This window comes from Notothenia rossii (genome assembly GCF_949606895.1).
Source record: "Notothenia rossii genome assembly, chromosome: 4".
In the NCBI taxonomy this organism is placed as follows: domain Eukaryota; kingdom Metazoa; phylum Chordata; class Actinopteri; order Perciformes; family Nototheniidae; genus Notothenia; species Notothenia rossii.
The window spans coordinates 89,507,097-89,531,467 of record NC_136902.1 but is presented as its reverse complement, the minus strand read 5'-3'; the positions used below and the strand labels follow the sequence as shown (position 1 = coordinate 89,531,467).

The 24,371-nt window shown below is 40.6% G+C and overlaps 2 protein-coding genes across 2 annotated transcripts in view; one reads left to right on the top strand and one right to left on the bottom strand.

Moving 5' to 3' along the window:
• The window catches only part of LOC307034962 (coatomer subunit beta'-like), a 22,345-nt gene extending 9,466 nt beyond the window's left edge, over positions 1–12,879 (top strand). The window contains exons 10-18 of the mRNA XM_079673886.1: positions 405–415; positions 474–681; positions 2,321–2,431; positions 5,291–5,505; positions 5,595–5,687; positions 6,957–7,137; positions 7,557–7,628; positions 10,464–11,387; positions 11,884–12,879. Of these exons, the coding sequence (XP_079530012.1) occupies positions 405–415; positions 474–681; positions 2,321–2,431; positions 5,291–5,505; positions 5,595–5,687; positions 6,957–7,137; positions 7,557–7,628; positions 10,464–11,387; positions 11,884–11,970 (1,902 nt within the window). The 3' untranslated portion in view covers positions 11,971–12,879. The remainder of the gene's footprint in view (positions 1–404; positions 416–473; positions 682–2,320; positions 2,432–5,290; positions 5,506–5,594; positions 5,688–6,956; positions 7,138–7,556; positions 7,629–10,463; positions 11,388–11,883) is intronic.
• A 947-nt stretch (positions 12,880–13,826) lies between these two features.
• mrps22 (mitochondrial ribosomal protein S22) lies at positions 13,827–22,247 on the bottom strand. Its single transcript, XM_079676623.1, has 8 exons — positions 22,096–22,247; positions 20,472–20,629; positions 20,094–20,258; positions 18,922–19,065; positions 17,662–17,745; positions 16,620–16,765; positions 15,931–16,039; positions 13,827–14,186 (listed from the first exon to the last, which is right to left on the bottom strand). Exons 1-8 carry the CDS (start codon positions 22,220–22,222, stop codon positions 14,094–14,096), a joined length of 1,026 nt encoding a protein of 341 aa, XP_079532749.1. The 5' UTR covers positions 22,223–22,247; the 3' UTR covers positions 13,827–14,093.
• Between the last annotated feature and the right edge of the window lie 2,124 nt (positions 22,248–24,371).

Sequence of the window (24,371 nt, the reverse complement as noted above, 5' to 3'; positions counted from 1 at the left end):
ACACACACACACACAAAATAACCTACAGTGAAAAGATGATCAACCAAACGCATTCCTCACCCCTACCATAGACAAGTTATTTAATTTACTTGTATTTTTTTTTACTTTTTAATGCTGTGTTATTTCTATTTTGAGATGTTTAAATGTTAGAATTGTTCATTCCTACTCTTTTAATTTCTACTTGTGTGCAATGCCTTGTTTCTGTTCATGCTGCTGCTACGCAAACATTTCCCAATTTGGGAATCAATAAAGTACATATTATCTCATCTTAGAATGTATATGGCCGCCCACACATGTACAACAACTTTCCCATCCTGGTTTACCCATTCCAATGAACACTCTGCCATCCTCAGATTTACAGTTATGCCTCCTGGACAAATCAGTTGTTTCTCATACTCCATTAGCCTAATATCCAGTAAACAAGAAATAAATCTCAAAACAGTGCCTTAAACCCAGTTATTTGTCACGTGTAGGACCATGTACCTGCTGGGCTACATCCCCAAGGACGACCGCCTGTACCTCGGAGACAAAGAGCTGAACGTCATCAGCTACGGCCTGCTGCTGTCCGTGCTGGAGTACCAGACGGCCGTCATGAGGCGGGACTTCAGCACGGCCGACAAGGTGTTACCCACAATCCCCAAGGAGCAGAGGACCAGAGTAGCCAACTTCCTGGAGAAACAGGTATCCTACAAAGTCTATCCAGTTTAGTTTATGTGTTTATAGTGTCGTGGACAGTCCCCATGGATCAGCTGTCACAAAAAAACAGTAAATGGGGCAGATTTTAGCCAACATATATATATATATATATATATATTAACACAATTAGGGATGTCCCGATCACCTTTTTTTGCTCCCGATCCAATTCCGATCATTTGATTTTGACAATTTGCCGATACCGATTTTTCCCGATCCGATCTTTATGCAATGCATTAAGAGAAAAAAAGAAAAAAAAGCATTCAAGTTGTCCCTTAAGGTTATTTTTTTATTTAAATGTGATATTCTATCCAACATGGATATAGCTTCTTTCTTTCACAGCAGCATTGGATCAGTTCAGTTGTGCAGCATTGGATCAAAACTAAATAAAGCTTGTCAGTACTCGTTAGCTTACTGCTACAATTAGACACTGCGCCCACTCTGTTGCCAGATTTGAGAGAAATAAGCAGGTCTATGAAAACAAGCCCAAAAGAAGCAACACATACATGATGTTCTGTCATTTGAAACCAAAACCTAAGGCCTCAGGATGACTTTAAGACTTAAACATGGTCATTTTTGTTTTGTAACATTGAATATATATTTTTTTAAGTATTTAAAAAACAAAACAATCCCCGATTTTTTTCTCCCGATTCCGATCTTTTTAAAATCACGTGATCGGCTCCGATCCCCGATCACGTGAACGGATCGGGACATCTCTAAACACAAATATATCAACAGCAGGGTTTCCCACACATAGACTTTACTTGGGTGGGCCGCCCAGGACTATTAACGGCCGTCAAAGCATATTTATTTTAAAAAATGTGTGCGTCCGCGAGCATGACGCCATCTGCGATCGATTACCTAGTGGACAATGATCCCTCGCTCCACGCCTCCTGTACCTGTTCGCTCTGCTACCGCATGTCGGTCTGCTAACAAGCGACCAACAGAAAGGTTCATGGTGTTAAAGCTCACACGTATTTCTTGTTTGTCACATGTTGTTGCACGTCACCAAGCCACCCCCTCGTGTCTGGCTACCACCCCAAGCTTATTTCAGATCTGTGGGAAACACTGAACAGCATTAGTTATAAAAAAAAGAAAAAAGAAAGAGAAGTAGAAACAGGCAAAAGGATAAAAGGGAACAATAAACAACACACGTTATTACATATAGCACATCAAAATCACATAACAGAAACAAGGGGAAACATCCATGATGTAACACAACATGTAACACAACACGTAACACAACATGTAACACAACATGTAACACAAACGCCATATTCAACGCAGACTGCTCCTCGCTTTTCTTTCAGCTCAAACTGCTGATGAACTCAGGATTCAGCCCTGAGATGAATAATTTACAGAGCATCAGGATGCCAGATGTTGCAAAACCTCGGGGCAGAATTCTTGTTCCCAGATTTCCCAAAACCTATCCAGTTTGTTTTTAAGGAAAAAACGTATCCTTTCAAGAGCGAGGTAGAAAGTCGTTCAGCCATTGAGAAAGTCCACAGGTTGACGGTTCCTTTCATGTGCGAGCTATGCACCTCTTGTTCCTTTTTGAATCTACTAATCATGGGAAGGGTTTGCAAATGAAATCCAATATTGATAACAGTTTGTTGTGTTTTTTCAGGGCTTCAAGCAGCAGGCCCTGGCCGTGTCCACTGACCCAGAACACAAGTTTGAACTGGCCCTGCAGCTGGGAGACCTGAAGATAGCCCAGCAACTGGCCTCCGAGGCAGAGGTCAGAGCACACACACACACACACACACACACACACACACACACACACACAAACAAACAAACAAACAAACAAACAAACAAACAAACAAACAAACAAGAAAGACCAAAGCTGTCCCAGAAATACTACATACTAACTCTATACGGTAATATTTGCTAATTGTGACAACGGTTAGTTTTCAAAATGTCCTTTACAATATTTCATTTCATTTCATTTCAAACCTTTATTTAGACAGATTAGTCCCTTGAGATCATCGATCTCATTTACAAGGGAGACCTGCATCATTTAGTTCCACATGAAACATAAAAACAACATACAAACAACAGAGGATATCATATTTACATATTCAACATTTTAATATAAAATGTGAATGTAGGCTATAGGGAATCTTATGCAATACTTTCTACTCTGTCCGCAGTGTGGTATTAAGTATTCATTATTTCTGCATTGATGATACTTTTACTTTAGTACTTTTTTACTTTTCTGGTTTGAAAGACTGGCTTTAAGACTTGGCGTGAAAAGTCTATAGCCATGCTAGCAGCTCTGTGAGGCAGCATGCTAACATGCTCACAGTGACAATGCTAACATGCTCACAGTGACAATGCTATCATACTTACAATGACAATGCTAACATGCTCACAGTGACTATGCTAACATGCTCACAGTGACAATGCTAACATGCTCACAGTGACAATGCTAACATGCTCACAGTGACAATGCTAACATGCTCACAGTGACAATGCTAACATGCTCACAGTGACAATGCTAACATGCTCACAGTGACAATGCTAACATGCTCACAGTGACAATGCTAACATGCTCACAGTGACAATGCTAACATGCTCACAGTGACTATGCTAACATGCTCACAGTGACAATGCTAACATGCTTTTAATACTTTTCTGCCCCACTGTATATACTATGCTGCTGCTCGACCTGGTTAACAGTCTTGCAGCAGCATTCTGGACCGTTGGTAGGCGGTTTTTTTCGTCCAGGTTTAGTTTCATAAATAATGGCATGTGAATGAGCAGACTGCTGTCACGCATGTTTGGTGCTGACAGTTATCAGATAAAACATTCAAATCACTCTGTGTTTGCATCTAGTTAGGAAGGCCCAAGCAGCTCAACAATAGATCAACCCCGAGGCTAAACCTGACAATACACCTGTTCTCTTTGGATGAGATAAAGCACTGTCAAAATACTGCACGAAATTATTAAAATACCTGCTTTGAAAGGATAACATAAACGATGTTTCTAAATGTATTTGTATTTATTTGCACATCTTAAAACATTGTCTTGCATTATTTTATCTGTTTTATTTGTTCTATGTCCTATATATTCATGTTGCACTGTTTGAGGAGCCTGTGACTTAAGTTTTGCATTGCCATATCTACACTGTAGCTTACGGAGCCCCCTAGGGGACATGGAGAAGAAAATAAAATGTATTTAGCTCAATGTACTTCCTGGTCAGTTCGGCAACACAGAAACCACAACAATGGAGCGGTTCATCGATTTTACTTTGAGCTTGGCCTTAAATATAAAGATATAACATCAGGGCTTGGCAATAGGCACGGGTTTCACATAAGGGAAAGACACCTCAAGAGAACACTCGGAGCGAGGGGACATGCACGTCGCTCTGAGCTGAGTTATTGACCGATTTGAATTTCACGGATCAATAACTCATGAACAAAACGTTGTAAAAATACAAACCACATGACTTTACAATCATAGCAAGGTAGACAACGAGTTACAGAGTCGTTTTTATCAGAACAGTTCGATACGCGCCGTCATCCGAGCCAAACATCAATAATTGGTCACAATCTGCAGCTTGAGGAGGGAGAGGAGTGCTTAGGGACCGTCTACAAACTGCAACGGGTTTTGCGAGATCTCGAAAAAGTATTACGAGATCTCAATGTCACGCTCTCACGCTGCCCAAACTATTCTCACGCCAAAAACAAGATGAACCGGCGATCGTTTTTGGTTGGTTATTTACAATGTTGAGGTGACAGCAGAGGGAGCCGGTTGGTCGATCCCCGACCCGTACTGCACATGCGCAGATCTAAGATCCAGTAGAAATGATACAAAAGTAAAAGTCTGCTGCTTATTGTTCTACTCGGCCAACACAGAGTCAAAGACTATATGAGAGTGAGAGTGCGTTAATTAATATATTTGGCAGTTTGGAGTTAGTCTGTAGATTTGTTTGTGTGTGTTTCATGTTTAGGCCTCTCACGATAATTAATTTTGTTGGATGCATTTTCCCGGAAATGATTGCGATAAACGATAATGTTGTCGTCACCGTTGTATGACCATTTCAGACCACTGACATCATGATGATATATAATAATAATTAAAGTACATCCTTTCAAACTGCTAGTCACATCCTCATGTAAATGGGAATTTACCGAGGTCATTTTTATTTATCGTACGATAAGTCAATTAATTGCTTATCGTGACAGGCACACAATAAAACAGTGGAAACGAACATGTGTTTGACTTTCATTAGTGAATGAAACGTTGTGCCCTTTATAGTCTGTGTCCAAGATCGTGTATTTGTATATACTGTATATCCTATATATATGCTAAGGTCCCGCTACTGACACGATGGCAGTCATTTAGTGCTCATATGTGTAATTAAAGCCATGATATCAAAATCTCACTCCAGCCAGGTACCCAAAGTTGGCAACCCTAATTTAGTGGCTGTTTAATATGCAGGATTAAACAGGTCTCACAGACGGAGTAGTAACCCAGTAAGTGCTCCACAGTGTTGTTGTTGTTGTTGTTGTTGTTGTTGTTGGGGTTCATGCTCCCCCTGTGATAATCCTGTCTCCTGTCTCTTTGGCACCTCGGCATGTCGGGCTTCCAGTCGGAGCAGAAATGGAAGCAACTGGCGGAGCTCGCTACTACAAAGTGCCAGTTTGGCTTGGCGCAGGAGTGTCTGCACAACGCACAGGATTATGGGGGATTATTGCTGCTGGCCACCGCCTCGGGCAACTCTAACATGGTTGGAAAATTAGCCGAGGGAGCGGAAAGAGATGGGAAGACCAACGTGGCCTTCCTCACCTACTTCCTGCAGGGACGGTGAGTGAAGAAGAGGAACATGTTTGAATCAACTTTTCTATATTTTTCTATGTGTTTTATTTTGTTACCGTTTTTCTGTTTTTGCCCAGATTGGACAAATGTCTGGAACTTCTCATCGCAACACATCGGTTGCCAGAGGCTGCTTTTCTGGCACGAACATATCTGCCCAGCCATGTGTCGAGGTACAGTCGTTTCCACTGAGTGCACAGCACATGTTGGAGTGTATTCCAGTGTGTGTACATACATCTCATATCAATATGTGACCTGCAGAGCCTTTGCCTGTCATTTGTCCAAATCCAGATGTGGACGTTATGCAACGGCTGAAAGTTTGTGTGAATATTTTGAGATCTGCTTCTTCAAATCAGCCACATTGAGCCGTTATGCTACTAGTTTAAACATTAGTTAGCATAACTATTCCTCGTGATCAAATCTTATCTGATCCATATCAGCTGATTTTATCGCTCTCCCTTTACAAGCCTTTAAAAATGTATTTCGATTTGAGCCACAACTCCACCAAGTAAGTTCTTTTGCTCTAGAAAGTTTTAGGCCATAAGGGTTTTATATTCTGAAAGCCAAGAGATTGTTTCTTTAAAATCAACAGAAACCCAAATTCACCAATACGGTTTTTTGACATAAATCCATGTTTATATTAAAATAAGTCGTTCAAGTGGGCATCTTTCAGTAGCTATTCAGGGGGTCCGCGGGGTCTTAAAAAGTATTAAAAGTTAATTAAGGCTTAAGGATATTAAAAAGTATTAAACGGCATTTTCCAAGGTTTTACATTTTGTAGCTTGTTTTCAATAAGTATATAAATTGTCCAAAGAGGTTGTATTCTACAGTCTGCCTGAATGTAATCATTGCGTAGGTGTGTAGTGTGATTCTGTGTAGTTTATTTATGGCATCCCGTTGGATTTGGCGTCATCTGAACAGGACATCGCGCGCTCACTGCTTGATAGCGCGCAAAGGTCCGTTTACGCCGGTTGCTAAGCAACATCGTTATGGGGAAATGCAAGTTTGCGTCCAAATGGTTGGAAGATAAGGAGGAAGGACAATCAATACTGTATATAGTCAATGTGAGGTAAAGTGTGTCGCCAAGGTAACCGGTTAGAACTCAAAGTGGGAATGAGGTCTTAAAATGTATGGAAAGGGTCTTAAAAAAGGTCTTAAAAGGGATTACATGTGACTTCAGGATTCCTGCATATACCCCGTCATAGTAGTTGTAATATTAATCCTACAAAGTTTCTCCTTAAGCTCACCGAGTAAATACTGTGCAGGAATTTGTCTCTTAAAAGTGATTTATCATCTGAATATGGAAATAAAAGAATGCCCTAACGTCCATTAATCCATGTTTCTCTTGAAATGAGTCGTTGAAACATCCGACTGACTCTGACTGAGGTCACGTGTTGACATGATGCCTCAGTGCTGAGCTGCATCTGCCTCTCCTCCTGCAGGGTGGTGAAGCTGTGGAAGGAGAGCCTCTCGAAGGTCAACCAGAAGGCAGCAGATGCTCTGGCTGACCCCTCCCAGTACAGCAACCTGTTCCCCGGCCTCCAGCAGGCGCTGCTGGCCCAGGAGTTTCTGAAGGACACTCATGTTGGGATCAGACCGGCTGCAGAGTACCCGCTCATCAGGGTCAGTGGGAGTCAGAAGAACTGTACTTTAAAACTGAATTTAGATCAATTAGTTATTTCATTCTAAATCAGAATCAGAAAGGGTAGGTTGACACGTACGAGGAATTTGACTTGGTGTCGTGGTGCATACATAAAAGTAAAACACAAATGTAAAACAGAGATAGAGCTATTTAAAAAAAACTATAATAACAGTAAAAAATATAGTAATATACGTATAGCAGTATTTACATTGAAATGGAATGGAATGAACTGTAAAATATGTGCAGTAAATTAGGGTAATGGCTGCATAAATGGTCCAGTTCTTTAGTCTGTTGTTGAGGTTTTACTTATTGATCATCGTCATTGAATTATCTGAATGAACTGTTCATACTTTGGGCAACATGTTGGAGATGACATTTTGCCTGCCTCTGTATTTTTCAGCCAAATGAGAACCGTAATATTCTGGAGGAATCTGCAGGGTTCGTGTCCAAAGGAGAGATCGATGAGCCAGAGGTGAGGAGAAGAACCTGCACCACACACATCTAATCTCACGTCTAATCACACGTCTAATCTCACGTCTAATCTCACATCTAATCTCACGTCTAATCTCACATCTAATCTCACGTCTAATCTCACGTCTAATCTCACATCTAATCTCACGTCTAATCTCACGTCTAATCACACGTCTAATCTCACGTCTAATCTCACGTCTAATCTCACATCTAATCTCACGTCTAATCTCACATCTAATCTCACGTCTAATCTCACATCTAATCTCACGTCTAATCTCACATCTAATCTCACGTCTAATCACTCATCTAATCACACGTCTAATCTCACATCTAATCACACGTCTAATCTCACATCTAATCTCACATCTAATCTCACATCTAATCTCACATCTAATCACACGTCTAATCTCACGTCTAATCACACGTCTAATCACACGTCTAATCACACGTCTAATCTCACGTCTAATCTCACATCTAATCTCACGTCTAATCTCACGTCTAATCTCACGTCTAATCTCACGTCTAATCTCACATCTAATCTCACATCTAATCTCACATCTAATCACACATCTAATCTCACATCTAATCACACATCTAATCTCACGTCTAATCACACGTCTAATCTCACGTCTAATCTCACGTCTAATCTCACGTCTAATCTCACGTCTAATCTCACATCTAATCTCACATCTAATCTCACATCTAATCACACATCTAATCTCACATCTAATCACACATCTAATCTCACGTCTAATCACACGTCTAATCTCACGTCTAATCTCACGTCTAATCTCACATCTAATCTCACACCTAATCTCACATCTAATCTCACATCTAATCTCACATCGAATCTCACATCGAATCTCACATCTAATCACACATCCAATCTCACACCTAATCTCACATCTAATCACAAATCTAATCACACATCTAATCACACATCTAATCTCACATCTAATCTCACATCTAATCACACATCTAATCACACATCTAATCACACATCTAATCACACATCTAATCTCACACCTAATCTCACATCTAATCTCACATCTAATCACACATCTAATCTCACATCTAATCTCACATCTAATCTCACATCTAATCACACGTCTAATCTCACGTCTAATCTCACATCTAATCACACATCTAATCTCACGTCTAATCTCACATCTAATCACACGTCTAATCTCACGTCTAATCTCACGTCTAATCTCACATCTAATCATAACATGCCATTACTGAGTTGATATCTCAACAAACAGCAATAGACAGAATGTTATTCCTGCCTTTGATGGAGCCTGATCTCTTTAAGTATAGGTTCACTTTTTTCAAGTTGTGGCTTTACAGGATACTCATATTCCCATATCTTACATTGAAACAATTATTGTTTATGTGTGTGGCGGCTCAATCCCCAGTTCAGTTTGAGTCGCCGAGAGGCTAAACTTGGCTATAAACTGTGACGCGTTTTCGAAGAGAAAGTCCATATTGAAGCAAGATAGTTTTAGGATATTTAATAAACCAAATCATAACATAGTAACTATGGACAAAACGGTCAACAGAAAAAATGACAGCACAAGCTCATCCGCACTCGACATGAAACAGGTGATTTATATAAACAAACCCCACCCATGTGACAGTTACCGGAAGTGCTCAACAAAGAAATACAAGTGACGTAAACAAATAATAATAATACAAATAATGAACTTGGGCTAGGTCTGCACGATATTGAAAAAAACTGACATTGCGATATTCTTTTCCCCTGCGATATACATTGCGTTTTTTTTAACTATATTTAACCGGATGAAGGATTTGAGTCACGGACGTCTGGATCTTAACTGGTAGACTCATCATACCTTAAGTCATGATCTAGCATGTCATGATAATGCATGTTGCTTACCCTCAAATAAGGGGGCTCATCTGTGAATGAAGAAGATAACCTTTTTGTATCCAAAATAGTTCCAGATGGCAGATGTTGCTTTTCTTTTTGGAAGTAAATCTTAATTCTCTCCGGTATTGTCCTCCTGTGCCTCGCTCATGTTTTACCGGTGTTTTGATGGTCTGCAAACTAGCGGGGCGGGGCCTGCTGTGATCTGATCAAGGATGATTGTGATTGGTGGTTTGCTGTGCATGCTGAGCCTGCATGTCACTCACTCAAGTACCCCTGACATGAGAGCCGCGCAAGTTTTCCTTTTGTAGCAAGCAGCAAAATAATTGTAACATGACGTGTTTGAGTCAATTTATATAATTAATATCGCACGTCCTAAAAAAAAAAAAAAAAGACCAAAAAAAATGAATACATTTTTTTAATAAAATTGCACATCCCTGCGATGTGAATATCGTGCATGCGTATATCACAGTTATCGCCATAAACGATATATCGTTCAGCCCTAACTTGGGCTAAGTAGCGTTATGGCACCTACAATCTGTATTTTTCTTGCAATCAAAAAGTGATTGCCCTTCCTAACAGGGTCCCAGAGTAGACAAATTAGGGACAACATTGACAGTATGGCTTTAGAAGTGAGTAAATCAAATCATGTGAGTAAATATTGAAAAAGGAAAAAACTGTAAGGAAACCTTGCTCCAAAAAGGTATATTTTGAAGTAACAACAATGAAAAGAGTTTTAAAAACAAATGTAATGTACTATAATTATGGACGACGTTTCTCCTGATGACTTAGTATTTTAATTTCCAATATTTAAATACACTTCTGTACTTTTACTTGAATAGTATTTTAAATATACTCCTGCTACCTTACATGTTATATCACCTGGTTAAACATTTAAAAAGTTGTTATAAAATATTTTTACATTCATGTTTTTGTACTTTTTGTGCTCAGTGGGTGGAAAGCATGAATGAACCCATGATGGTAGCAGCGGAGACGGCAGCTGTTCTAGCAGAACCCGCAGCAATGGAGGAACCAATTCCATTGAAACGGGAGATTATTGAACCTGTCCGAGCAACAGAAGAAGAATCCATCCCAACATCAGCATCCCCTCTTCCTGTCACACTACCAGAAGAGCATGTCGAGCCAAAACAAGCAGAGTCTGTGTCCTTTGACGAGGACATCATCTCTAACCCAGAGGAGGCTGCAGAGGAAGACATGTTGGAATTCACCACAGAGACCCCCCGCACAGAGCCACAGATGGTACAGTCCAGTCCTGTGGAATATGCCACTACCGTGCATGTATCTGAGACTCATCGAATCGAGACAACATCAGAAACCATCGTGGCAACAAAAGAAATTGAGACGGTGGCAACGGAAACCATAGCAACAGAGGATGTCCTAGTTAGCACTGGGCTGATAGTGGATACTGAAGTAATAGAAACTGGTGTTGAAGAACTGGACACACCTTTAATCTCCTTAGAAGCACTAAGCATCTTAGATACGGCAGCAGAGGAACTTCTTATAGATACGGCAGCCGAATCAGCCGTAGCAGTGGAGGAGCTCATCTCCTTTGAAAGCACCACCAGTCCAGAGTTGGATGAGCCTGTCCAGGTCCAAACGCTTCCAGATTTGGCCCTTGATCCTCTGCTGGAGCCACTTGAAGATACAGTGCCGACACTGAAGCCACTCCCCGCACAAGAACCAGAACGAGATGAAGAAGTGACGGTGAAGCCTGCCGCGCCTCCACAGGCTGATCCAGAGCTTTTACCCCCAGTAGCAGCTCCTGTAGAGGGGAAAGCAGCAGGGGAGAAGCAGTACGGAGCTGAAGGGGCTGAGGAACCACCAGAGGACCTCGAGGACGAGATGATTGATGAGGTCAATATCTGTTTTTAAACCTATAGCAAAAAAATATGCTACCATTTGCATTTATTATGGAATGAAACGATACAAATAAACAAGTTATTTTAGGGGTGTAACGGTTCTGAAACTGAGACACAAACGTCCACGGTCAAATAGTGCAGTTATGTCTTCTATCACTGTATATATCTTGACGACATTCGATCGTAGACGTTACCAGATGGTTAAGGTGCTTAAGCCCCGCTAAAATGTGGCGTTCACGTGAGCATTTGACTCCTTCCGGTTGTGTTGCCATGCCAGTACTTGAGTAACTTATCTCAATAAGCATTATGACTGTTAAATGCTTACACTTTTCAAATGTAATGAAAAACGTACCAAACCATGACCCGCAAAAAAGAAATACGTACCAAACCGTTAATTTGTGCGTAGCGTTACACCCCTAACTTGCATGTATCTATTGAGTTCTTGTGTCCTTTGATGCAATGATTTTCTACTTGACTATTTCTACCCGTAGGGCCTGGACGATCTGGATCTGGATAATTTTGACCTGGAAGACATCGACACCTCGGACATCAACCTGGACGAGGATTTGAGTGATTAGGAAAGAGGAATGGTCCAAACTTTATTTTTAATTCCTTCTCTCAGTGACCAAAGAACTCAAAGGGTTAAACGAGACCATAACAAGTGAGCGGCAGACTAACATGCCTTTAACCTTAAATAACAAGCATCGTGAACTGATATAGTGTAAGATGTTCTGCTTTCGGTAACATTGTGGAACTCTAGGACTACATTTTTTTAAGTATAACATCTCCAAGAAGACTGGTTTAACCTCAAATTAGGTGTGAGACCAAACCTAAGGAGTGTGCTAATCATGAAAAATGTGTAAGGGACTCAAATGGGAATTAGGGATAAGGGATGCATTGTCGCCGGTTAAAAATATCCGGCGCAGTCTGTTGATCTTTTTTACACTACACATTTTTCTATTTAAACAATACTGCAATAATCATGACAGCGTCTCAAAACACATATTTACGTATCATTGGTTTTTGAAATTTGCACCAGCATTAAAAGTAATAAATGTTACACGCTGTACTTCTTCTGCATACCTCAGGACACTTCTGTGGATCAGGGTGTTATCCAAGCCATCGAGGAAGTTTAAATACTGCCTTCATTCTTGAAGTAAAACTAAGTGTGGGTATTCAGAGCGTTATTTTTAGATTTATGTGTAATTTTGTAAATGGTTAAAAAGTATGCAATTTTGACAAATCCCCCATTTGGTTATATTCAGTGTGTTTATTACCTCTTGGTTCATGTTTACTTCTCACACCTTGTATCCACACGTACTGCTGCTGTTAGTTGATCAGATAAACTCCTACAGTATGTTTCTGTTATAAGTGCCTTACATGTGTACTTTTTTAGAGGGTATTCTCACATTTTCTGTTTTTTTAAAAGATGGATGGTACGGTGTATGTATAGTTGACATTCGAATAAATAAGCTTCAATCAATAAAGTGTGCTGTCATCATTTAAGTTACTTAACCCTTAGATGCCCGAGTGACTGGACCCTACTCTTCCATAAGTGGGTCAAAAAGGACCCGTATTCAAATGTGTTTTTATGCCATTTTGGTTAAAAATCACTTGTATAATATATATATATTTTATATTTAATTTTTCACTATTTATAATTTTAGACTTTTACATTTTGAACATATTGATGCAAAGATCTCCGCTTTTCTGAGACCCTCACAGTATTCCAGTCCCTTTTCAAAACTCATCTCGTCTCGTCTACTCATACCACCCCCCCCCCCCCCCAAATCATTCCATGCCGGTCGATCAAGTTTGATAGTCCTATACCCCCCCTCCCCACCTTCCCTTATTTGTTAAGCGATTTTGAGTCCTTGAAAAGCCTAAAAATAATCTTTGAGAGGTGTCACGTGTGGTGTGGTCCACAGTGAATGTATTCCTGACAGCAACGGGTGATAAGAATCAAAGGATCCCATAGAAAATGCATGCGGGTCATTTTTGACCCACTTATGGAAGCTTGGGGTAGAAATACAAAAACTACAATTTCTTAAAATGTAAATTTATCATTTGAATGGCATGATATCCAAAACATGTTTGAGGAATAGCTGGATTATGAAATGATAAAAAAATGTAATTACAAAGATACTTCAAAAAAGACCCACTTATGCATCTAAGGGGAAATGTTGGGGTTTCCCCTTTCCTGTAGTGTTGGTCTGGTAACACTCAAGCTTCTATTGGCTAGTGCTACAACACATCTCTAAGCGGTTGACCAATCAGAGCAGACTGGGCTCTGGTTTCAGACAGAGGGTGAAAAGAGGTGCTACAGCACAGGCAGTATAAGAACAATAAATAAAGAGCTTTTTGAACTCTAAAGCATGGAGACATGTCAGAGTAGAGACACTGATATGATCCTGAGAATAATGGAACCACTTAGTACAAAGATCTTTAGTTTTTATTTACATCATTTTGACTTCACACAAAGACAATCACAGAAACATTTCTTTCCATGTATAAATGACTAACTGCATCTTCATCAGTTTCAAAGCTAAGTCTTTAAGTCAAGGATCACATACTCCACTTCCACCCCAACACTGAAAGCTGTGTTTGACATACGAGATGCCATTTTCAGTGTATCCCTCTGGTCATGGTAACATTCGTCATGAGGATGAATTTGTATATTTCTATCTATCTAGTGGTCCAGTCAGGCGCTGGCGCTTTTGGCAGCCATCTGTTCATGAGCCTGCAGGGCCAGCTCGATGTAGCCCGACCTCTGAGACTCCTTCTGGGCATAAATCTGCAAGCACAAGGGTCAGAGGTCAGCGAGAGAGGAGAGAAAGGTCAGGCCAAATACTTTGAGCCTTAAGTGTAACAGTAAGAAGTACAGCCAACGAGTCCTCTCCGAATAAACGACTAACTTTGTGCATGATACAATAAAGCAGCGGCTCGCCCCCCCCCCCCCCCCCCAGTGGGGCGCCAAATAATTAGCAAAACGTGATTTGTGTGGAAACATTTTTTTTATTAAGATTAATTTTAACCTCCTTTCCTTTCTCGGTCCTCCTTAGCAACGTTCATTACAGTCCTTGACAGCGGTCTGTTCTACTGGATTAACAACGTGTCACATGTTCTGAATCGACCAATCAGAACTTTATTTAGCCACCCTATCGTTTATGGTTGAATGTGGGCCGCAAACATTTTTTTAGATTCTTAAGTGGGCTCTGAGTTGAAAAAGGTTGGGAACCGCTGCAATAAAGTTTAAAGCTATTCTTCAGTGTTAAACCCCCCCCCCCCCCCTTTAAAATCACATTGATAATGAATTTAGTGGCAGACTAAAATGAACGGTCAAGCGTGACTAAAGGAGAGGCGGTGCCGTGACAGCGACTGTAGCGGACGTGTCTCCTGCTGCTAACCCTTCATATTAAATGGCTGTCATTCCCAATGTCCCCCCCCCCCCCCCCCTCCCCTCTGCTTCAAGGCAGAGGGGCCTTGAGCTCTAATAAGAGCTGATGTGTCCGGGGGTAGGCCCCGCAGTTCCCACGCCGGAGACAAACCCAAACCCTCTCGCGGAGGAAACTTAAGATGAGACGGCCTTCACTCGACCTCTCGGAGCTACACTGACTCCTGATTTACTCAGATGATCCTGAGGGACAAGACTTATGTGACCCGGGTCATTTCTGGATCAAATGGCAACACATAACCTGCACATATTAAAGTAAACACTCAAATCCAGCACCAGACACTTTTTTCTTTAACGCTGCTATGGACAGTCTTACACTAATAAGCTTTTGAATTTGAATGTAATGTACATTCTCAAAGATAGTGACTGTATCAACACAGGCTCACTATTTGGCAAGATGACTAAGCCTTATATTGGCTACTTAGTGAGAATCCACTCAGTGAGCAACCGATACCAAGGATGCTGGCTGATGAAGAACACAAAGTAAGCTAGGTAGCCAATATAAGAGTTAGTCATCTTGCCAAATAGTGAGCCCACATTTATCTGTACTGCTAAGCCTTATATTGGCTACCTAGGTTACTTCGTCTTCTTCATCAGCCAGCATCCTTGGTATCTGTTGTTCACTGAGTTGATTTCCCCCCCCCCCCCATCCATCTTCATTTTTCTTGGCATCTCTTTATGACCATTTATTTACGAGTTACTAACATTTATAATTGCCAAAATTGAGCCTAGTTGTAAAGTGTAAAACACATTCCCATTTATTAATGAGTTAATACCATTTCTAATAAGCCTTAGCAGTACAGATAAATGTGGGCTCACTATTTGGCAAGCAACCGGTCACAGTCGCCCTGTTTATCTCATGCCTTATAAAAGCTTATCAATGATTTATAAAGTGTTCACAACCTAATTAATAAATGAATTACAAACTATTTGTCTTATTGTAAAGTGGTACTCATATTTTTATATATATTTGTTTTTGTATTCAGGATAGTGGGAAACGGTATTTCGATTTCTCTGTACACACAAACTGAAAGATTGACAATAAAGTTGACTTTGACTAAACACCAGGCTCAGTTGTTCTCACCTTCAGCAGCTCGGCGCCGGCGGCCTGCTGGCTGGAAGCTTCCTGCGCTGACTTGCTCTGAGGGTGGACCATGTGGAACAGAGACACAAGGTTCACTGCATCCTGGAGCCTGGAAACACACACACACAAACACACACACACACACACACACACACACACTTAGGCTACAGAACTTTGCCAGCATGTACAGAAGCTGGCGTGACGACGGTTAACCGCTTTCATCTCCTTCAGTCTTGCAGGAATGAGTCTTAAATCCCAAATATAATTCAGCATGTTGCCACTTCTGGTTCCCTTGAGAAAGTTAGCCCTCGGGATGCTAACTTCCGAAGTTGGCCTTGACCCCTTTTTTCAGAGTAAACAATTAATTAAAGGATTTAAACCATGAATAAATATAAATGTAGCAAAAATGTTTTTTGAACCACATTGTATTTACCAAATAACCCGCATGATTGGGCAAACTTCTAAAAAAAAAACACATGTATCCCCATTCTTTTATTTTCCATTTAGTAGAATCATGTTGTGAAATAATTTGTAATACTTTGACATAAAACCAGAAAAACCTTTGAGGTGATATCGCCCACCCTTTTTTAGTTACCTCGAACCAGCATATTCCAGCAGGAGCATTATTTGCAGAAACTCTGATATCTGTAATTAATACATTCATAATCTGTGCATTGATTCCAACTCACTGCTCTCTCTTCAGCATGTCCACGATGAGCGCGTCCACCCGGCGAGCGTTCAGCAGGAACCAGGTCAGGCCCCCGAAGTGCCGGGTGGAGCGCAGCAGATCGTATTTGCCGTGCTTATCCAGGTCCTCATAGGTGGCAGAGTGGATCTACACAAGAGGAATGTATCAAATCAAACATCTTGTTTATAAGGCCCAATAGGCGCTTTCACACCGGAGTACTGTTCCTGTTTAGTTCCGATAGTTCCTGGGATTTTGCGTTCACACCAAAAAGAGAACTTAGTTCAGAGAACTTTTACCCCCTTTCGGTGTATTCACGGCATTCGTTTTGTTATTCTACAGTATTGTTGTTTTATAGTTATTTGTTAATTTAACCCAATTTGTGTTGTTTGAAATTCAAAAGGATATCGCATTGTGTTTGTTACTTTCGTTGCAGTTGTATATGTATTAAGTGTAATTTGGCTTGGCTTCCTATTTATGGACATGCTTTTATTTTGAAGGAGAGTTAGCGCTGTTGACAGGAAGTTGTTGTTGCTATGGAAACAACGTGACAGATTAATGGAGAAAAGTAATAACTACATATAAAGACGGAGAAAGTAAACGATAACGTTTATGGTTAAGTGTTAGCACCCCCCGAAGAGGAATAAGCTCTTACGTTGATATTGGAGATTTCAATAAATTCAATTTGAAAAATAAAAGGGAAAAAAAACGAATATCCGAATAACAGAATTGAAACCCGAATAGTACTCCAACGAACGAATATTCGGGTACAGCCCTAATACACAATATATGTCAAAATGCCAACAAATTGCATTTTTGATTTTTAGTTAACATTTGATTTTGTGTCAGACAAATCCCTCAAAGATCATTCCTTCAAATATAATTACTTATTTCCCTGCGTGTTGTAGATATCAACACAATGGCTTTCCACATCCAATTTAAAACTAGAAATACCTTCTTGTTCCAGTTTACACTCTGTATCAAGTCCCCCAAAGAAAACACAGGGCTGACTGTGCACATTTCATGGTCTAACAGGGTCCTCTCACCCTGATGAATTCTGAGGAGTCGGGCTCAAATTGGACGAGACACAAGTCCAGCACGTCCTCGTGGCGGTCCTGAGAGAACACCATCTGATGGGGAGAGAGAGAGAAAGGGAGAGAGAGGCGAACGAATGGGTCAGGGAACGGGGAAATGAAAGCCTCTCACTCACACAGGTGTTCTCACTTATTTGGTCTGATTAGGACCGTTATTATGTTGACACCAAGAGAGACAGCTTACGTCTTAATCATTGAGCGTGCACATCAGTGTCACAGTAAGTATGAGGTTTTGGGGGAGATTTCCTGGTTTCAAAAACCTGTATTAGTTCTTATCAAAGTGAGGAGAAAGCTATATAATCTAGTTGTAGTACTTAGAAACTTGGTGGTGTTTGTGAATAGAACTTTTTACAAATTGTAATGAATGAATACTGGATCTGACACCTGTAATAAAAAAGTAGACATTTTTCACAGTAGGCCTTTTGACATTAAGTAAAGCATGTGTTTCAGTAATCAGGTGTTGCTACTAACTATCAATGACCAGGACTGTATTCATGTTATTAGAACAAACTGTGCTTTTCCCTCTTTGAAACATGCACTGACAAAAAAAGACTGAAAATTAAATGTGTAATAGCGCCACAAAATGTTACTTAAAAGTAGGGTGGGAAAGAATGGAGAAACCAGCTGGAGTGCGCTAGGATTAGAAAATACCCAACCGGAACAAATCTGCCCCTTCCTTCAGACTTCCTCAGAGAGCCCCTCCTCCAACACACACGAACGCACACATGACCAATGAGGGCACGAGATAAGTTTGTGCACAGATGGAAGGCTGACAGGCAGGTAGGCCATCCAGTTACTTTAGCCGGGCCGGCTCAGATGATTGGTCGTGCTTTTTACAGCGCCACGGCTTCCACAGGTGATATTTTTTAATGGATTTTTTGTCAAAGCACTTCAGATATTCATTGCTATCGGGATGTTAAGAGCATTCCATGGAATATAACAACAAGTGTTTCTGAAGTGAATTACCCACCCCACCTTTAATGAAGTATTAATTATAAAAAAACAACCCAGTGGTATAAAGACTATATATCATTGCTACAAAGCATGTGGAGTTTGCTGGCATCACACATTTCCAGCCCAACTCAGATTCTCATTGTCTACTGTCGTTACTTTAATCCCAGTCTTTCTGTCAGCACAGGAAAGACATGGACTGGAGGAGGCTGGCCGTGTTAAGAAAAGCTTCTGAAGTAAATAGCACTTTGCTATCCTCACCTTGAGGTTCTTCTCCTTGAAGAGCAGCGGCGCTGTGAGTTTGCGCCCCTCCTTGGGGAAGTAGACCTGAATGAGCCGGTCTCTCTCCTCCCATGAGGCCTTCCTAAGGACCCCGCTGGGCTCCCGTACAACAACAAACCTCTCCTGGGGGGGGGGGGGGGGGAGACAAAGCATGGACAGTTTATATCGGGATACATTTTAGCAATGACAGTCAATTCACAATAGGATTTCATCACATTTGAATTGTTTTATATTAAAAAAGGTGAGAAAAGAGCGCGTGGGACAAAAAAATAAATGTGTGACCGTGAGCACATGAGGGATCAGAGCTAAGAAAGAAGCAGGGCTGATTTGAAATGATATCAAAATTGATATTCCAGGTGGGGGGGGACTGGTCTTAGGGGCTTTCTGCTTCTGTCTGATCATGTCAGTGTATTTTGGTTTCTTTTTGTCGTTGCTATTACTGTATTGGTCTTTTTATGTTATTATCATTCTCTTTTTATATAGCACCTGCATTTGTGTGAAAAATTGATATTCCAATTAACAAAAGGTTCATTTGACTTTCCCTCAACTTGTTTGTTAATTGCATTTCAATCAACACATTTCTTTGAAGTTATTTGTGCACATACACAGCTTTTTAACCAGGTGCTACATGTTCACTCTGAACTGTCGGTTCACTGTTCACACTGTGGCATGCTACAGGAAATCCCTAATCTAATCCCCAGTCACACAAATATATATTTTTAATTGCACAGCTTCTCCAATTTAAATTTCTAATATACTGCACATATTTCATTTCATCAGGCACTTCGAGTCAAAATGCTTTATTATTTCAATTTGATCTTTATTTGACATTTTACTTTAATTTCTTATGTTTATACATCTTATTTCATCTGTAATTGGACTTGTCTTAATATATATTTTTTTATTCCATTTTATTCATTCTAAAATGGAACAACTGTATAAAAAAAAAAAATTCTCCCTGGGATTATAAAATATTCCTGATTATTTGTCACATTTTTGTAACAACCTATTCGTATAGCTATATTACTTGTAAACATTTGTATATAATGCTATTAAAATTCAAACATATGGATTCTGTATTTGCTCCTTTTTCACAACCAGTTATCTCACTGTGTTTATGAATACTCCATTATGCACCAAAGCACACCTACCCTGTGAGGGATGTTGAAACTGATGTCTGTGAAGACGTATTTGGCCGTGTCCATGCCCTCCAGGATCTGGTCCTCAGACAGCACGTCGTTGATGGGCTTCCTCTCCGGCAGGACGGGGGGCATCTGCAGGATCTTCTTCGCCTGCTCTTTGGCCAACTCCACTGCCTGGAAACACAAACGTTTCAGTATTTGTAAACAACTGTGACTGAAAGAATATTCCACCATGAAAAAAAAAAAGAAAAGCCAGTGTAAGTGTGCATGTTTGGTTTTAAAATAACTGCCATGTGTGGAATAAACAAATACATAAGCACATGTGTGACTGTCACTTGTGCCCGAGAGAGATTGACAGAGGACGTTATGGTTTATTTAAAAAGGCACCTCCTCCAGTTGCTCGTCAGTCATGAGTTTATATGTTGGCGGCTTCAGCTCCTGTTTGATGGGCCGGAAGACTTTCTCCAGGTCCAGGCCTGTTATCCTGGTCAGGAGGTCCTGGACGACTGCATCTGTGAACTGGGGCTTAGTGTTGTCTGAGAGGGCTGTGGAGAAAGTTACACAAATCAAGGACCTAATGCAACATATAGATTTACATCAGGGGTGTCAAACTCAAATACACAGTGGGCCAACATTTTAAAAATGGGTACTAGTCGAGGGCCGGACTGGTTCAATGTTTATTGCAAAACGTATTGAAATGAACGTATTGCACATATTAAACCTGGAACTAACGAAGCTTAAATTATCTGCAGCTTTTCCTCAGTCATTTCTTATGATTACATTTTTCCACAGGCCAACAACAGCTTCAACAAAACTATTTCCCTCACAGAACAAACCAAACATGCCCTGTTGTCGTGAGAGAAAAAGTGCAGAAGGAAACATCCATTAAACTCAGTGTGCTGCTCTGTGATGCTAGTTCATATACTTAGCATCTCATCTTGGGTGCAAGTTCATCAATGTTTGGGGTCAGGCTCTGAGCTGAGGAGACCCTCAGGATGGAGTGAAGGTGTGCGTGCAATATACCGGAGGGCCAGATCTAATAGTAATTAGAAATTATCCTGCGGGCTGAAATTAAATCAATCACGGGCCTGATTTGGCCCCCGGGCCTTGAGTTGGACACATGTGGTTTACAGAGTTTGCTGTAGACACTGTTCAGCTCCTTCAGCGATAGGCCTCTTCCATATTGACAAAAGATGGTTAATCAGAAGATTTTTTGAAATGTTAATTTCAACACAATTTGCAACAACAATTGTGATGTAAAGTCAACTTTCATGGTTCATTTCTCCAGTTTCTGCCGCCCATACTGGACAAAGACTATGGGACAGTTTTATCCCACAGGCAGGAAGAACAGCTGAGCTCTGTAAAGTGCATTCATTACAACATAGCATTGATCTGTTTGCATCCCATACATGTATTTAATTCTACAATAAGCAGTATTTATTCCATTGTGCCGTATTTCATTTTACACTCCGTTCTTGTTCCTCTTATTCTATTGACATGTATATACTGCAGACTCCTGCATTTACTTGGTCACTTCCATTATTCTTTTTTAATGTCATATATATATATATTGTTGGATGAGCCTGGGACTTAAAATGTTCATTGCCATGTCTACACTGTACCAACTGTGCATATGACGATAAGGCCTTTGAAATAATTAAATCATCCATCGTTGAAATTAACGGTTGTTAACGGTTGTAATGTCATGGTAACGCAATGGACAGCTAGCACATGAACCATTCATATCAGACTTTACTGCAAAGCTATTAACACTATAGCAACTAAAGTATTGCCGAATACATAGATATGAATTCATACTTCTTTGAAAATACATTAAAAACCCTTCTACGCGTTAAACCTTTGCCAAAAACAGTAGGCTATCTTAAACTGTCTGATTCGTTAAGCGAGTTTGACACTGGAAGTATCGAAGCTAACGAAACACGCCACAAGGTCAGTGTTTTAGTGAAGAAAATAAAGCACATATAATCGTCTCAGTTACATTAAAACATACCGTTATCTTGTGTTCCGCTACAAAGCGTCCTGGCGGTACATTTGACCAACATTTGCTTGCTTTTTTGGACATTTTTCACCCAGGAGTATCTCCGAAATAAGCACCGTGCTGTACCGAGCGCCGCCATGTTTGTTATTACCTCACTGAGGCGACACGACCTTTCAACAGCAAACCCCAAGTGCCACTGGGATATGTAGTCTTTTGTGGTTTGTAGGCTTAGCCCAGACATTTCATTTGTTTATTTTTATTTCCCACGGCCTATCTTGGACCATTTCATCAACAATTGTGTCAAAGACAAAACAAACGGAGAAGAAGTATAAGAGGTTTGGGTTTTCGGCGCTGCTGGGCGTTATTTTTGTTTTGTCTTTTTATAAGAAAAGGTCCTTGGACAACATATGAACATATCTGTGTGTAGGCATTGAAGTGTAAAGAAAGGTCAAACAAAAAAAACAAAAAAACTATAACTAAAAACAGAAATACATTAAAAATGCATTCTTAGGATAAACCTTTGGAATTTAACTTGTATTTATTTCTTTATTAATTCTGTGGTGGTAAAGTTCTTGTAACAACAAAAGAAATGCAAACGTCAAAAAGGCCAAACATAGGAAAAAAACAACTCTAACTAACATAAGTATATTCAAATGCCATTAGAGTATATGCACTTTAAAACAAAAACGTAGAACTTATAATTTGTTCAAATGTGATTTTGATTCGGTAGATATTCCTAAATAATGTTGGTGTTTGGAACTCACTACCAAATTAAATAATCATATAATATTATTAAAAAATGTCTAAAAATAAGGTTTAAAAAAATGCTATTTTCAACACCAGATGGCACTATGGTACCAAATATCCTGAACATCTGCAACGCCGGCACAAGATGATCACCATTAGAGCATTTACTCTTACTGAGGACAGTAACAGATAATTGTCATGCATGCATGTTTTATAAATATCAGAGTCTCACAGCTTCTTTTGTCTATCTCCTTCCTGCCTCATCTCTGTGTAGCCTACACACATTCCTCACTTGTCATTACAGTGTGTTCTTGAGTTGGCTGATAACTTTAAAATCTGTCTGGATGATAAGAACTCTGCTAGTCTAAAAACCATGTGATGTCCATCAGCAGTAGCAGTTGTGAAGAAGGGAAGGGAGAGATGTTTCACACATTATGTTCACCATAATGAAGACAACATGTCAGCTCACTGATAAGTTTTAAAGACGACCTATTCTGCTCATTTTCAGCTTCATATCAGTATATAGTGTCTCCTGTGACATGTCTCCATGCTTTAATGTTCAAAAAGCTCTTTATATTTCTAATACTGCCTGTGCTGCAGCACCTCTTTTCACCCTCTGTCTGAAACCAGAGCCCAGTCTGCTCTGATTGGTTAGCTGGCCGGCTCTGTTGTCATTGGTCAACCACTTAGTGGAGTCCATGGCCCTTAGCCTATCACGAACAATGTGTTGGAGCGCCAGCCAATAGAAACGCAAGTGTTACCTAGTGATGTCACTATTACATTACATGTCACTTGTTAGACGCTTTTATTCAAAGAGACTAACATACTCAATACTGTGAGCAATCCCCACAGGAGCAATTTGGGGTGATGTGTCTCAGGGACACAACGACATGCTGACTGCAGTGGGGTTTGAACCTGTGACCCCTGATCTGAACACCAACGCACTAGTCCACTGCGCCACACACCTCCCTATTTGGGTTAGGGTTAGGCGTTTCATGCAGACGGAGAGTGGAAGAGAAACTCCCTCTGGAGGAAACACAGCGATTTTTTCTTTTGCAGACCATTTACATGCACAAAAACCTACATATTACACACTACAGGAAAGGGAAAATAAATAAATGCATAACAGGGGCTCTTGAATAGTCTTTGGGCATTAATACGAACGCTTTCGTGACATTTTAGATCATCATGGAGGGATTATATGATCGCATGACACCACCCTCTCCGCTTCTCTCTCCCTCAACACACATGCACAGAGTACAGTAGTAGACACAAGCCCCCGACATGCCACCGCTCTCCACAAACCCCAAAAGCAGCCGCCACAGCACAGCCCCAGAGATCCTTAATGAACCCTACCTCCAGGATCCCGTTTCTTCCTCTCCCTCTGCCCTCCTCCCCCATGACTCCCCGCTAATCTGCAGCAGGATTTAGATATTACTCGGACAGATGGAGGTGTGGTTCGCTCGGTAATGAGGTGAGCAGTGGCAGCGAGTCCGGGGGCCCAGACACCGGCGGGACAACGTGTGGATGGAGCTGTAAGA